At 48.8% G+C, this 16146-nt stretch overlaps 1 protein-coding gene across 1 annotated transcript in view; it reads left to right on the top strand.

The window, feature by feature from the left end:
- LOC119938484 (selectin P) overlaps positions 1 to 16146 on the top strand; it is a 33088-nt gene that overhangs the window by 3133 nt on the left and 13809 nt on the right. Inside the window, exons 2-9 of the mRNA XM_038758322.1 lie at positions 502 to 879; positions 2867 to 2974; positions 7419 to 7607; positions 8564 to 8749; positions 9587 to 9772; positions 11469 to 11654; positions 12326 to 12511; positions 15674 to 15859. Coding sequence (XP_038614250.1) covers positions 502 to 879; positions 2867 to 2974; positions 7419 to 7607; positions 8564 to 8749; positions 9587 to 9772; positions 11469 to 11654; positions 12326 to 12511; positions 15674 to 15859 — 1605 coding nt within the window. The remainder of the gene's footprint in view (positions 1 to 501; positions 880 to 2866; positions 2975 to 7418; positions 7608 to 8563; positions 8750 to 9586; positions 9773 to 11468; positions 11655 to 12325; positions 12512 to 15673; positions 15860 to 16146) is intronic.

Below are 16146 nucleotides of genomic sequence, written 5' to 3'. Positions count from 1 at the left end.
ACAGTAATAATTCTGGCACTTATTATGTGCCAAGGTCCACACTGAGCGCTGGGGTGAATACAAGCAAATTCAGTTGGACACAGTTCCTGTCCCACACGAGGCTCACAGTCTTTAATATAACTCTAGTATATACTGTACTCTGCCAAATGCTTAGTTCAGTGCTCTGCACACAGTAAGTATCTTACAGGCTTAAAAGACACTTAAAAGCTCTTGTAGGGAGTCTGGAAAAGAATCTTCTTTCTGGGGAGTAAAATCAGTTCTGCAAAGGCTTTTGCTTCTTGTCTGAACTGATGATTCTCAATGTTTGTAGCAATCTTCCTCACCCCTCTAGACTGTGGGAAGGGAATGTTTCTGTTTATTGTTGTATTGTACTCTCCTAGGCGCCAGTGCTCTGCACACAGTAAGTACCCAATAAGTAGGATTGAATAAATGAATGACAGTACTCAATAAATACCATCAATGGATCGATCGGTTGACTTTCCTCCCTCTCCTTCACATCAGGGTGGAATGTGGATGCCTGGACATACCATTACAACAATAAGGGGATCTACGTCTGGGATGAGGCCCGTGAATTTTGTCAGAAGTATTACACCGACTTGGTGGCCATCCAGAATCAAAAAGAAATCTCCTATCTCAACGGGAAACTCCCCCAATTCAAGTACCACTACTGGATCGGGATTCGGAAAGTCGACGGGGTCTGGACCTGGGTGGGGACCGGGAAACCGCTGACCAAGGAGGCCGAGAACTGGGCGGCCCACGAGCCCAACAACAAGGGGTCCAGCCAAGACTGCGTGGAAATCTACATCAAGGGAGACACCCAGCCCGGGAAGTGGAACGACGAGCCGTGCGACCGACGGAAGAGAGCACTCTGCTATCGGGGTAAGGGCAGTCTCCTCCCTGCTCTGGTTCCCTCCGCTACACCGGTGATCCAAACTTCGGGGGCATTTACTGAGTGCTTACTGGGGGCACGGCACTGTAATAGTAACAGTCGTTGCGATATCTGTTAAGTGCTTACTACGTGCCAGGCACTGTACTCAGCGTTGGGGTGGATACCAGTAAATTGGGGTGGACACAGTCCCTGTCCCATGTGGGGCTCACAATCTCACTCCCCATTTTAGCTGAGGCCCAGAGAAGTGAAGTGACTTGCCCAAAGTCACACAGCAGACAAGTGATGGAGCCGGGATTAGCACCCAGGACCTTCTGAATCCCAGATCCGTGCTCTATCCACTGCGCCATGCTCCTTCTTTAGTAAGCACTTGCAAGAGGGCAGTACAAGAGTTGGTAGAGACGAACTCTGCCCTCAAGGGAGTTTAGAAGGGTGATCACGTGTTGACCGGCTAAGAGGGATGGAACCGGTCCAAGTGGTCAGCTCACAGCTCCAGGTTTTTTATTATTGGTAGTAGTAATAATAATAATGACAATATATATATTGTATATTTTACTCTATTTATTTAATTTATTTGTACATATCTATTCTATTTATTTTATTTTGTTAGTATGTTTGGTTTTGTTCTCTGTCTCCCCCTTTTAGACTGTGAGCCCACTGTTGGGTAGGGACTGTCTCTATATGTTGCCAATTTGTACTTCCCAAGCGCTTAGTACAGTGCTCTGCACATAGTAAGCGCTCAATAAATACGATTGATGATGATGATGATGACAATAATGTTAAGCGCTTACTATGTGTCAAGCACTGTTTTAGGTACTGGGGTAGATACAAGTTAATCTCCCCCTCTCCCCCTTGTCCCCCCTCCATCCCCCTCATCTTACCTCCTTCCCTTCCCCACAGCACCTGTATATATGTATATATGTTTGTACATATTTATTACTCTATTTATTTTACTTGTACATATCTATTCTATTTATTTTATTTTGTTAGTATGTTTGGTTTTGTTCTCTGTCTCCCCCTTTTAGACTGTGAGCCCACTGTTGGGTAGGGACTGTCTCTATATGTTGCCAACTTGTACTTCCCAAGCGCTTAGTACAGTGCTCTGTACACAGTAAGTGCTCAATAAAAACGATTGATTGATTGACTGATTAATCAGATTGGACACAGTCCCTGTCCCACATGGGGCTGACACTCTTAATCCTCATTTTACAGATGAGGTGAGTGAGAAGCAGGCTGGGTCTGGTGGGGCAGGGGGTTGGTGTGGGGAGCACTTCATTCATTCATTCATTCATTCATGCGTATTTATTGAGCGCTTACTGTGTGCAGAGCACTGTACTAAGCGCTTGGGAAGTACAAGTCGGCAACATAAAGAGACGGTCCCTACCCAACAGTGGGCTCACAGTCTAGAAGGGGGAGACAGACAACAAAACAAAACATATTAACCAAATAAAATAAATAGAATAAATATGTACAAATAAAATAAACAGAGTAATAAATACGGACAAACATATATACAGGTGCTATGGGGAGGGGAAGGAGGTAAGGCGGGGGGGATGGGGAGGAGGGGGCTCAGTCTGGGAAAGCCTCCTGAATTCATTCATACGCATTTATTGAGCGCTTACTGTGTGCAGAGCACTGTACTAAGCGCTTGGGAAGTACAAGGCGGCAACATATAGAGACGGTAACTACCCAACAGCATGCTCACAGTCTAGAAGGGGGAGATAGACAACAAAACAAAACATACTAACCAAATGAAATACACAGAATAAATATGTACAAATAAAATAAAATAGAGTAATAAATACGGACAAACATATATACAGGTGCTGTGGGGAGGGGAAGGAGGTAAGCTTGGTTACCCTGGCCAACGTCCACCCACCGGATGGGCCCTGCCAGCAACAAGCTCTCCGGGGAGGGCCCCGGGGGGAAATGGCTTTGTCTTTGGCTTCCCTCATGAGCTCCCCATCTGTGTATCCTCAGCCTCCTGCCTGCCCGACTCCTGCAGCCAGCGAGGAGAATGTGTGGAGACCATCGGGAATTACACCTGTTCCTGCCTCCCTGGATTTTCTGGGCCGGAGTGTGAATCCGGTGAGGACTGGGGCAACCCAACCAAGAGGATGCTACACCGAGTCGGGGAATTGGGTCCTCCCCAGAGTTCATATTGGAATCTTTTCCGTTCCCTCCAATAGCAGCCCCATCCCATAATCTGAGCCCTGAACAGGAAGCCACGGGGAGAAAGGCTCGGGGGAGTCACTGGCTCGAGGCCCAGGTCAATCAATCAATCAATCAATCAATCATATTTATTGAGTGCTTACTGTGTGCAGAACACTGTACTAAGCGCTTGGGAAGTACAAGTTGGCAACATATAGAGACAGTCCCTACCCAACAGTGGGCTCACAGTCTAAAAGGTCAGGCTATGGGTCCACAGGATGCATAGGTCCCAGTCTCTGCCCGGGGGGCAGCTTGCAGGGGCCTTTGGTCTACTTAACAATAATAATAATAATAATAATAATGGTATTTGTTAAGCACTTACTATGCGCCATGCACTGTTCTAAGCACTTGGGTAGATTCAAGGTTCTCAGGTTGGATGCAGTCCCTGACCCACGCTGGGCTCATGGTCTTAACCCCATTTTACAGATGAGGCCCAGAGAAGTCAAGTGACTTTCCCAAGGTCACACAGCAGGCAAGCGACAGAGCCGGGATTAGGACCCAGGTCTTCTGCCTCCGGGACAGGGGTTCTGCCCACTATGCCACACTGCTTCTCAAAAGCCCCACAGCCTTTGTCATCATGACAGCCTTACACTGAATTGATCCATCAGGCAATGGTATTTATCAAGAACTTACTGTGAGCAGAGCACTGTCCTGTGTGCTTGGGAGAAAACACTTCAACAGAATTGGGAGACATGTTCCCCACTCACAAGCAGCGAGAGGGGTGGTAGACATTGATAAAAATAATTTATAATCTTCTTCTCCCACTCCCCCAGACTCACTGGAAAAGGAGGAGGTGTCGGTTTCCTTCTCGCCCCCCAATGTCGCTTTCGCACTATCCCTCCTCCCCCTTCCCTTTCCTTCCCCTCCTTTGAAGCCCACATTATTCGCCTCTACCACCCCCTCCAGATTCTTGTAGCCGTCATCTACCGCCCTCCGGGCCCCACTTCCAACTTCTTTAACGACTTTGACCCCTTCCTCACATTCCTTCTCTCCTTCTCCATGCCCACTCTGATCCTTGGAGACTTCAATATCCACATGGATATCCCTAACGACTCCTCTGCCGCCCGCCTTCTATCTCTCCTTGACGCTGCCAACCTCTTCCTCCACCCCACCTCACCCACTCACCAACTTGGTCATACCCTCGACCTCATCATCTCCTACCGCTGCACTGTGTCCACCCTCACCAACTCTGTGATCCCTCTCTCTGATCATAATCTTCTCACCTGCCTCCTCACTCACACTCCTTTCCCCTGTAAATCCGTATTACTCCCTCACAGAGATCTCCGCTCTCTGGACCCCACCCATCTTTCGGAACGCCTCACACCCCACCTCGCCGCCCTCTCCTCTCTACCCAGTCTTGATGATCAGATTACTGCTCTCAACTCTACCCTTTCTACTCAGCTAGACTCGCTCGCTCCCCTTTCCCTTCGCCGCTCTCGCACCACTAACCCACAGCCCTGGATCACTGCCACTGTCCGCCTCCTTCGCTCTTATGCTCGAGCTGCCGAACGCTGCTGGCGAAAGTCTAAACACCATGCCAACCTCGTTCACTTCAAGTTTATCCTTTCCTGCCTTAACTCAGCCCTCTCTTCTGCCAGACAAAACTATTTCTCCTCCCTTATTGACACCCATGCCCATCACCCCCGCCAGCTCTTCCGTACATTCAACTCCCTTCTCAGGCCCCCGGTTCCTCCCCCTCCTCCTTCCCTCACCCCCAACGATCTGGCCTCCTACTTCATTAACAAAATTAAATCCATCAGGTCCGACCTCCCCAAAGTCTCTTCCCCCCTTTCTCCAACCCCCCGGCTCTCAACATTCTCTGCTACTCTCCCATCCTTCCCAGTGGTATCCTCAGAGGAACTCTCCTCCCTCCTCTCAAGTGCTACTCCGGCCACCTGTGCTTCTGACCCCATTCCCTCTCATCTTATGAAATCTCTCGCTCCATCCCTTCTCCCCTCCTTAACTTCCATCTTCAACCGCTCACTCTCCACTGGTTCCTTCCCCTCTGCCTTCAAACATGCCCATGTCTCTCCCATCCTAAAAAAACCCTCTCTTGACCCCACCTCACCTTCTAGTTATCGTCCCATATCCCTCCTACCATTCCTTTCCAAACTCCTTGAACGAGTTGTCTACACGCGCTGCCTAGAATTCCTCAACAACAACTCTCTCCTCGACCCCCTCCAGTCTGGCTTCCGTCCCCTTCATTCCACGGAAACTGCGCTCTCAAAGGTCACCAATGACCTCCTGCTTGCCAAATCCAACGGCTCATACTCTGTCCTAATCCTCCTCGACCTCTCAGCTGCCTTTGACACTGTGGACCACCCCCTTCTCCTCAACACGTTATCTGACCTTGGCTTCACTGACTCCGTCCTCTCCTGGTTCTCCTCTTATCTCTCCGGTCGTTCTTTCTCAGTCTCTTTTGCAGGCTCCTCCTCCCCCTCCCATCCTCTTACTGTGGGAGTTCCCCAAGGTTCAGTGCTTGGTCCCCTTCTGTTCTCAATCTACACTCACTCCCTTGGTGACCTCATTCGCTCCCACGGCTTCAACTATCACCTCTACGCTGATGACACCCAGATCTACATCTCTGCCCCTGCTCTCTCCCCCTCCCTCCAGGCTCGCATCTCCTCCTGCCTTCAGGACATCTCCATCTGGATGTCCGCCCGCCACCTAAAGCTCAACATGTCGAAGACTGAGCTCCTTGTCTTCCCTCCCAAACCTTGTCCTCTCCCTGACTTTCCCATCTCTGTTGACGGCACTACCATCCTTCCCGTCTCACAAGCCCGCAACCTTGGTGTCATCCTCGACTCCGCTCTCTCATTCACCCCTCACATCCAAGCCGTCACCAAAACCTGCCGGTCTCAGCTCCGCAACATTGCCAAGATCCGCCCTTTCCTCTCCATCCAAACCGCTACCCTGCTAATTCAAGCTCTCATCCTATCCCGTCTGGACTACTGCACTAGCCTTCTCTCTGATCTCCCATCCTCGTGTCTCTCTCCACTTCAATCCATACTTCATGCTGCTGCCCGGATTATCTTTGTCCAGAAACGCTCTGGACATATCACTCCCCTCCTCAAAAACCTCCAATGGCTACCGATCAATCTGCGCATCAGGCAGAGACTCCTCACCCTGGGCTTCAAGGCTCTCCATCACCTCGCCCCCTCCTACCTCACCTCCCTTCTCTCCTTCTCCAGCCCAGCCCGCACCCTCCGCTCCTCCACCACTAATCTCCTCACTGTACCTCGCTCTCGCCTGTCCCGCCATCGACCCCCGGCCCACGTCATCCCCCGGGCCTGGAATGCCCTCCCTCTGCCCATCCGCCAAGCTAGCTCTCTTCCTCCCTTCAAGGCCCTGCTGAGAGCTCACCTCCTCCAGGAGGCCTTCCCAGATTGAGCCCCTTCTTTCCTCTCCCCCTCATCCCCCTCTCCATCCCCCCGCCTTACCGCCTTCCCCTCCCCACAGCACCTGTATATATGTATATATGGTTGTACATATTTATTACTCTGTTTATTTATTTATTTATTTATTTTACTTGTACATTTCTATCCTACTTATTTTATTTTGTTGGTATGTTTGGTTCTGTTCTCTGTCTCCCCCTTTTAGACTGTGAGCCCACTATCGGGTAGGGACTGTCTCTATGTGATGCCAATTTGTACTTTCCAAGCGCTTAGTACAGTGCTCTGCACATAGTAAGCGCTCAATAAATACGATTGATTGATTGATTGATTGATAATCTGTAATTTGAATATACATACACAAGTGCTGGTGGCCGAGGAAGGGGCCAACACCAAATGCCCAGAGGTCAGGGATCCAAGTGAGTAAGTGACGCAGAAGAGAGAGGGAGCCGGGGAAAAGATGACTTAATTGAGAAAGGCCTCTTGGAGGAAATGTGATTAAAGAGCTCAGTAAAAGTGCCGGGGTGGACATGAGCAAATCAGGTTGGACACAGTCTATGTCCCATGTGGGGCTCTCAGTTTCAACCCTCATTTCACAGATGAGGGAACTGAGGCTCAGAGAAGTGAAGTGACTTACCCAAGGTCACACAGCAGACAAGTGCAGCGTGACTCAATGGAAATCAATCAATCAATCAATTTATTGAGTGCTTACTGTGTGCAGAGCACTGTACTAAGCCCTTGGGAAGTACATGTTGGCAACATATAGAGACGGTCCCTACCCAACAACAGGCTCACAATCTAGAAGGGGTCTAGAATATGGTGTCTTACACATAGTAAGCGCTTAAAAACTACCCGAAGAGGAAGAGATCCACTTAGCTTCCCAATGCCTTCAGCCAAGAATGAACTGTGCCTCTGAATTTCTCCCTCAGTGACAGAATGTAAAGAGCTCAGCCCCAACCCTCATCAGCCCAGAAGGACCTGCAGCCACCCACTGGGATACAATGCCTTCAATTCCACCTGCAATTTCAGTTGCCCAGAGGGATCTGAGCTTCAGGGAGCCTCCAGGCTGGAGTGCTTGGCATCTGGAAACTGGTCAGCTGAGATCCCACAGTGCACAGGTATGACCTCCCTAATTCCCTGGAGACCACAGGTGCAGGAAGTGTGTCTGTTATAATAATAATAATAATAATAATGGCATTTGTTAAGCGCTTACTATGTGCAAAGCACTGTTCTAAGCGCTGGAACAGTGCCGTTATATTGTGGTGTTGTACCCCCTCAAGCACTTAGTACACAGCACGTGCTCAGAAAGTACAATTGATTGACCGATTGATGTTCTTTCCCTATGGGCATGGAAAATGCCTACCAACTCTGCTGTAATAATAATAATAATGATGGTATTTGTTAAGCGCTTACTATGTGCAAAGCACTGTTCTAAGCGCTGGGGAGGCTACAAGGTGATCAGGTTGTCCCATGGGGGGCTCACAGTTTTAATCCCCATTTTACAGATGAGGTAACTGAGGCCCAGAGAAGTTAAGTGACTTGCCCAGAGTCACACAGCTGACAGTTGGCAGAGCCGGGATTTGAACCCATGACCTCTGACTCCAAAGCCCATGCTCTTTCCACTGACCCACACTGCTTCTCTCCCAAGCTCTTAGTAAAGTGCTCTGCGTGCAGTAAGCGCTCACTAAATACCACTGATTGATTGATAGGACAAACTGGAATTGGGATGGAATCATTTTAAGGCACTGGGCATTCCTCAAAAAATAATAATAAGTAATAAAGGCATTTGTTAAGCACTTACTATCTGTCAGGCACTGTACTAAGTGCTGGGGGGATGTAAGCAAATTAGGTTGGACACAGTCCCTGCCCCATGTGGGGCTCACAGTGTTAATCCTCATTTTACGGATGAGGTAAATGAGGCACAGAGAAGTCAAGTGACTTGCCCAAGGTCACACAGCGGACAAGGGGTAGAGCCGGGATTAGAACCCATGATCCTCTGACTCCCACGCCTGTGCTGTACCCACTACATCATGCTGCTTCTTCCTCAAAGTCTAACGCCATTCCATTTCTGTAGCTGTTCAGTGTCGGCCCCTGGAGCGTCCGGACCGAGGGGACGTGAGCTGTTCCCCTTCCCTGGTGGAATTCCAGTTCAACTCAACGTGCCGCTTCCGCTGCCAAGAGGGGTTTGTGCTGAACGGCTCGGAGACCGTCTGGTGCGAGGCCTCGGGGGAATGGACGACGCCAGCCCCCACCTGTGAAGGTGCCGGGGCGTCTAACTGCTGCCCTCCACTCTAGGGCATCGCTATGGAGATTGCGCTATGAAGAGGACTCTGGGAAACACAGACGGGCAGAGTTGGGCGAGGAATAATAACAATAATAACTATGCTCTTTGTTAAGCACTATGTGCCAAGCACTGTACTAAGCGCTGGGGTTGATACATTCATTCATTCAATCGTATTTATTGAGCGCTTACTGGGTGCAGAGCACTGTACTAAGTGCTTGGGAAGTACAAGTTGGCAACATACAGAGATGGTCCCTACCCAACAACACAGTCTAGAAGATAAGGGTATTTATTAAGTGCTTACTATGTGCAAAGTATTGTTCTAAGCACTGGGGAGGCTACAAAGTGATCGGGTTGTCCCACGGGGGGCTCACAGTCTTAGTCCCCATTTTACAGATGAGGTAACTGAGGCACAGAGAAGTTACGTGACTTGCCCAAAGTCACACAGCTGACAATTGGCAGAGTCGGGGTTTGAGCCCATGACCTCTGACTTTAAAGCCCGTGCTCTTTCCACTGAGCCACGTGCCACAGGGGAGAGAAAAAAGGTACCGCATCTCCATTTTGCACTTGAGGGAACTGAGGCATAGAGAAGTGACTTGCCCAAGGTCACAGAGCAGGTACAAGGTGGAGTAAGGATTAGAACGCAGATCCCCTGACTCCCAGGTTCACTCTCTATTTTTTTTATGGTACTGGTTAAGTGCTCCCTATGTGCCAGGCACTGTACTAAGCACCGGGGTAGATAAGAGCGGTGGGTGAAGGTAAGGGTGTGTCTTCTCGTCACTTGATCATCACTTGGCTGTCTGTTGTCGTTTCTAGTAATAAGATGCCCCAGCTTGGAAAGTCCTGAAAGAGGCGCCATGAAGTGCCACCAACCCATGGGCCTCTTCGCCTATGACTCTCGCTGTGACTTCCGCTGCCCACCCGGTTTCCGCCTCAGTGGCTCGGCAACGCTCCGCTGCACGGCCCTGGGCCTGTGGACGGCTCCGCCCCCAGCCTGCCACGGTGGGTTTAGCCCCTGAGGGGGGTTCTCCGGTGCCCCTGCCCCAAAGTGGGTGACGCCATAAAACACTTAATAATAACGGCATTTATTAAGCGATTACTATGTGCAAAGCACTGTTCTAAGCGCTGGGGAGGTTACAAGGTGATCAGGTTGTCCCCAGGGGGGGCTCACAGTCTTAATCCCCATTTTACAGATGAGGGAACTGAGGCACAGAGAAGTGAAGTGACTTGCCCAAAGTCACACAGCTGACAATTGCCGGGACTTGATCCCATGACCTCTGACTCCAAAGCCCGTACTCTTTCCACTGAGCCACGCTGCTTCACTGTGACTGAGTAGGTCTCTGTCCCTGACTCGTGGGCGGGATGACGATGATTACAGTATTTATTAAGCGTTTACTATGTCACAAGCTGCAGCTTGTGACCCAAATGTCTCCACATGAATAGGCCCTTACGGTCTGGGGAAAAAAAGCAGGTCCCCTAGCATCACTGATATCCAGGAATGACATCGGTTCCTTTAATACCTGGTTTCACTGGGCCTCAATCTCATCTATCTCATCTATGCACTTAGACCTGTACCTTTTGAGCACTTGACATTCATCCCATCCTCCACCCCAAAGTACTTATTCATTCATTCATTCAGTCAGTCATATTTATTAAGCGCTTACTGTGTGCAAAGCACTGTTCTAAGCCCTGGGGAGGTTACAAGGTGATCAGGTTGTCCCCAGGGGGGCTCACAGTCTTAATCCCCACTTTACAGATGAGGTAACTGAGGCACAGAGAAGCGAAGCGACTTGCCCAAAGTCACACAGCTGACAATTGGCGGAGCCGGGATTTGAACCCATGACCTCTGACTCCAAAGCCCGTGCTCTTTCCACTGAGCCACGCTGCTTCACTGTGACTGAGTAGGTCTCCGTCCCTGACTCTTGGGCGGGATGACGATGATTACAGTATTTATTAAGTGTTTACTATCATCATCAATCGTATTTATTGAGCGCTTACTGTGTGCAGAGCACTGTACTAAGCGCTTGGGAAGTACAAATTGGCAACATATAGAGACAGTCCCAAGCTGCAGCTCGTGACCCAATGCCTCCACATGAATAGGCCCTCACGGTCTGGGAAAAAAAAGCAGGTCCCCTAGCATCACTGATATCCAGGAATGACATCAGTTCCTTTAGTACCTGGTTTCACTGGGCCTCAATCTCATCTATCTCATCTATGCACTTAGACTTGTACCTTTTGAGCACTTGACATTCATCCCATCCTCCACCCCAAAGCACTTATTCATTCATTCATTCAGTCGTATTTATTGAGCGCTTACCGTGTGCAGAGCACTGTATTAAGCGCTTGGGAAGTACAAGTTGGCAACATATAGAGACGGTCCCTACCCAACAGTGGGCTCACAGTCTAGAAGGGGGAGGCAGAGAACAAAACATATTAACAAAATAAAATAGAATAGATATGTACAAGTAAAATAGAGTAATAAATATGCACAAACATATATACATATGTCCATATTCGTAATTTATTTATTGATATTAACGTCTGTCTCTCCCTCTAGACCATAAGCTCACTGAGGGCAGGGAAGGTGTTTATTGACTCTGTTGTCCACTCCAAGCACTTAGTACAGGGCTCCATATTCAGGAAGTGTTCAATAAAGACCACCGACTGATTGATTTCACTGCTGGTTTTTCCTCGTCAGTCATCGACTGTGAGCCGCCGGAGATTCCGGCCCATGGAACCATGGATTGTTCCCTCTCCGGGGGAAGAGTTCAATACAATTCCAGCTGCAATTTCCGTTGTGCTGAAGGGTTTGTCCTGAATGGAGCAGAGACAGTTTCGTGTTCCGCCTCTGGAAACTGGACGGCATCAGTCCCTACTTGTCAAGGTAAAGTTTTCACAACTCTCTAGACTGTAAGCTTTGTGTGGGCAGGGATTGCATCTGTCTAGGCAGGAAGGAGGGTGTGAGCAAGGGGTCAGAGGTGGGAGAGTTGAGAAGGAGGCACAATGAGATCAATCAATCAATCAATCGTATTTATTGAGCGCTTACTGTGTGCAGAGCACTGTACTAAGCACTTGGGAACAACATATAGAGACAGTCCCTACCCAACAGTGGGCTCATTAGCTTGGGAGGAATTAAGAGTGTGAGCTGGGGTGGAGTGGGCAAAGAGAGTGGATAGGTAAGTAGGAGAGAGCTAATGGAGTACCTCAGAGCCACTGATCAGGAGTTTTGGCTTAAAATGGAGAGGAATGAGTAACCATTGGAGGTCTATAATAATAATAATGGCATTTATTAAGCACTTACTATGTGCAAAGCACTGTTCTAAGCGCTGAAAAGTGGAGATCTGTCACAGAATCTTGGCAGCCTTGAGAAAATCATGAAACATTCCTAAAACTCAGTTTACCCCACCGTTAAATGGGAAGTAGAATTCCTATCCACTGCCCATCTGGCTGCCTCACTGTGGCTGCATTGGACTGTGCCTTAAAAGCCCCCTGAGCTTTCCCCACCAGGTCTTACATTTTGATATCTTTCTACCGTCTGACCCTTTCGCCCTGCAGCCGTGCAGTGTCAGGATTTGGAAGGTCTTGTCAGAAGCCAGATGACTTGTTATCACCCATTTGGAGATTTTGCTTTCCAGTCCACCTGCAATTTCACATGTGACAAGGGGTTTCGGCCGGCTGGGCCAAAAATGCTGCGCTGCTTGGCAACTGGACACTGGACTTCTTTGCCACCCGTTTGCCAAGGTAAAGCTGCTTTCCTCCCTAAAACTAGGAACCTCGGGTAGGGGAACCAGCCAGAACTTGGGTGGCAGCATGACTTATTGGATAGAGCACAGGCCTGGGACTCAGAAGGTCATGGGTTCTTATCCCAGCTCTGCCACTTGTCTGTGTGACCTTGGGTAAGTCACTTCACTTCTCTGGGCCTCAGTTCCCTCATCTGTAAAATGAGGATTGAGACTGTGAGCTCCACATGGGACAGGGACTGTGTCCAACCTGATTTGCATGTAACCACTCTAGCTCTTAATTCAGTGTCCAGCACAAAGTGTTTAACAAATACCATAATTATTATTATTATTATTAATAAGAGGGGTTACCTATCTCTGTGCGGGGCTCCCTGGGCTCCCTGTTGGCAGAATGCAGAGGCACAGAAGAGCAGGAAATAGGAGACCGCATGTGTATGTGGGTGTGCATGTGTGTGTGTGTGTGTGTGTGTGTGCATAAGTACACACATGAGAACACACAAGAGAAAAACAACCTACAGACCAACAGATAGCAGATTCCAGGTGCTAGTCCTGGAGCTCCAAAGTCAGAATTTTCAATCCTCAAACTCCTGTCCACCCAAAAAAGCATCCCCGATAATCTCTCTTCCCTAAAATCTTTTGTTATGGTATTTGTTAAGCACTGTACGTCAAGCACTGTTTCTAAGCGCTTGGCTAGGTACAAGTCAGTCAAGTTGGACACGGCCCCTGTCCCACACGGGGCTCACAGTCTTAATCCCCATTTTACGGGTCATGGATTTCCTACAGCCTAAAAAACACCACAGTTATCGTTGTTTTTCCAACAACACACATCTGTCTGGATACAACATGGTTTGGTGTAGAAACAGTTGTGCAAATGGGAGCGGTGTTCTTTCTTCCTTTTCCTTTTCTTCCCTTTCTTTTCTTGTTTTTTTGTCTGCAGTCAAAACCAGTGCTTGTTTCCGTTAACACGAAGCACATCAGGAACTCCCATGCCACATTTGAGGCGAGCTGACTGGCCTGGAGCCCAGTGCCAGGGTGGGAAGGCAGAAAGGGAGAGCGCACCAGTCAGGAAGTCAAATAATTTCTGGAAGTGCTCAACCAGAGCACAGGGAACACAGGAGGAAAAGGACTTTAAGGGGAAAGGATAGTGATTGCTCTGCTTCTGTTGATGCTGGGAGGGGCTGTTTCCTGGCCTAGCAGCTACTATGATTCCTTGGACTGTACCCAACCTGATTAGCTAGTTTATAGCTACCCCAGTGCTTAGAACAGTGCTTGGCTATTCCTTGCCACAACGGGTGGAAACTAGTGGATAGTACACAGGCCAAGGAGTCAGAAGGACCTGGGTTCTAATCCCATCTCCGCTACTTTGCTGTGTGATCTTGGGCAAGTCACTTCACTGCTCTGTGCCTCATCTGGAAGATGGGGATTGAGACTGTGAGCTCCACGAGACGCAAAAAGAGCGAGTTGGGGAGAAGCGGGTTAAGCGGGCAGATGTGTAAGGACGGGGAAGTTGGTGCAGAGCTTTGAAACTGTGTGGTCCAGTGGAAAGAGCATTTAGACTGTGAGCCCACTGTTGGGTAGGGACTGTCTCTATATTGTACTTCCCAAGCGCTTAGTACAGTGCTCTGCACATAGTAAGCGCTCAATAAATACGATTGATGATGAAAGAGCATGGGACATAGGTACTAATCCCAGCTCGGCCATGTTTCGGCCAGGTGGCCTTAGGCAAATCACTTCACTTCTCTGTGCCTCAGTTACCTCATCTGTAAAATGGGGATCAAGACTGTGAGACCCATTTGGGACAGGGACTGTGTCCAACCTGCTTAGCTTTATCTACCCCAGTGCTTAGAACAGTGCTTGCCACATAGTAAGCACCTAACAAATACCACAGCTTTATTATTATCACTATTGAAGTAGACTGGGAGGAGGTTTTGTTTGAATAAGAGGGGCCCAGGGAGCTAATGTATATATGTATATATATACATGTATATATGTATATATGTTTGTACATATTTATTACTCTGTTTATTTATTTATTTATTTTACTTGTACATATCTATTCTATTTATTTTATTTTGTTAGTATGTTTGGTTTTGTTCTCTGTCTCCCCCTTCTAGACTGTGAGCCCACTGTTGGGTAGGGACTGTCTCTATATGTTGCCAACTTGTACTTCCCAAGCGCTTAGTACAGTGCTCTGCACACAGTAAGCGCTCAATAAATACGATTGATTGATTGATTGATTAATGAAGAGCTTTCAGAAGGGGAGAGCTGTATGCTGAGCCAAGCTTCAACAAGATGATTAGAGCAGTTAGCAGGCGGTATATATTGGTTGGATTGGGGAGCAGTTGGAGATGGGGAGATCACCGGCAGGACTGAGCAGAAGATTAAATGTGGAAGTTGAAGGACACCAAGGAAAATCTACGAGATTTCACTATATACTCTGAAAATCACCTCCCTCAGCTTGGCACCCTGCATTCTATGCTGTCCAGGGGTTGTACCCTGCATGGCAGCATGGCTCAGTGGAAAGAGCATGGCCTTTGGAGTCAGAGGTCATGGGTTCAAACCCCGACTCTGCCAATTGTCAGCTGTGTGACTCTGGGCAAGTCACTTCACTTCTCTGTGCCTCAGTTACCTCATCTGTAAAACGGGGATTAAGACTGTGAGCCCCCCTTGGGACAAACTGATCACCTTGTAACCAGAACAGTGCTTTGTACATAGTAAGCGCTTAATAAATGCTTTATTATCATTATTATCTGCTGCTCCCTGGGCAGCCACTTGAGGAAGCCCCACTGATATGGGTCTTTTCCAGCCCCTTGGCAGTAGTAGTGTGGCCTAGTGGAAAGTCACAGGACCTGGGTTCAAAACCAGCTCCGCCACCTGCTTGTGGCGAGACCTTGGATGAATCACTTAACTTCTCTGTGCCTCCATTTCCTCATCGGTAAAATGGGGAGAAGATACCAGCTCTTCCTCCCTCTTAGACTGTGAGCCCCATTAGAGAGAGGGACTGTGCCCAACCTAATTATGTAGTATCTACCCCAGGCCTTAGCCCAGTCCTCAGAACCCTGGAAGCCTTTAACAAATACTACAAGTACCTGTCATATGCGGGTAAAAACCCTGGAGGGCTGCAAGTTACCAAAAGCCAAAACCATCCCGCTTTTCACTGCAGCGGTTCAGTGCAAGTCTCTGCTGACCCCCCGGCAAGGAACAATGTCCTGCATTCACCCTGTTGGAAATTTCAGCTATAAATCCACCTGCCAGTTCACCTGCCTTGAGGGATTTTCTTTAAATGGATCCGAGACGCTGAGCTGCACAGAGGCCGGACTGTGGACGGCACCACCCCCAACATGCCAAGGTAGTTTGAAGCTAAAGATGCCCGAGATGAACGTATCCATTTTCCTCGAGGTGGAGAGAGAGATGAAAACAAATTGGGGTAAAGATAACCGCCTCACCAAGCAGAAGAAATGCCGCCGGCTGTGGCCAACCACGTTCTTTATAAGCAACGGGGAAGCGCAAGAGTTGGAGGCCACTATTGCTAACACAGTGGCACTGATGGGTGACCTTGGGGAAGTCACTTAACCTAAGGAGCAGTACGGGCTAGCGGAAAGAACTCAGGACTGGGAGTCAGAGAACCTGGTTTCT

The sequence above is a fragment of the Tachyglossus aculeatus genome, chromosome 16 (assembly GCF_015852505.1).
Source record: "Tachyglossus aculeatus isolate mTacAcu1 chromosome 16, mTacAcu1.pri, whole genome shotgun sequence".
Classification (NCBI taxonomy): domain Eukaryota; kingdom Metazoa; phylum Chordata; class Mammalia; order Monotremata; family Tachyglossidae; genus Tachyglossus; species Tachyglossus aculeatus.
This window is presented reverse-complemented; position numbering and strand designations above follow the sequence as displayed.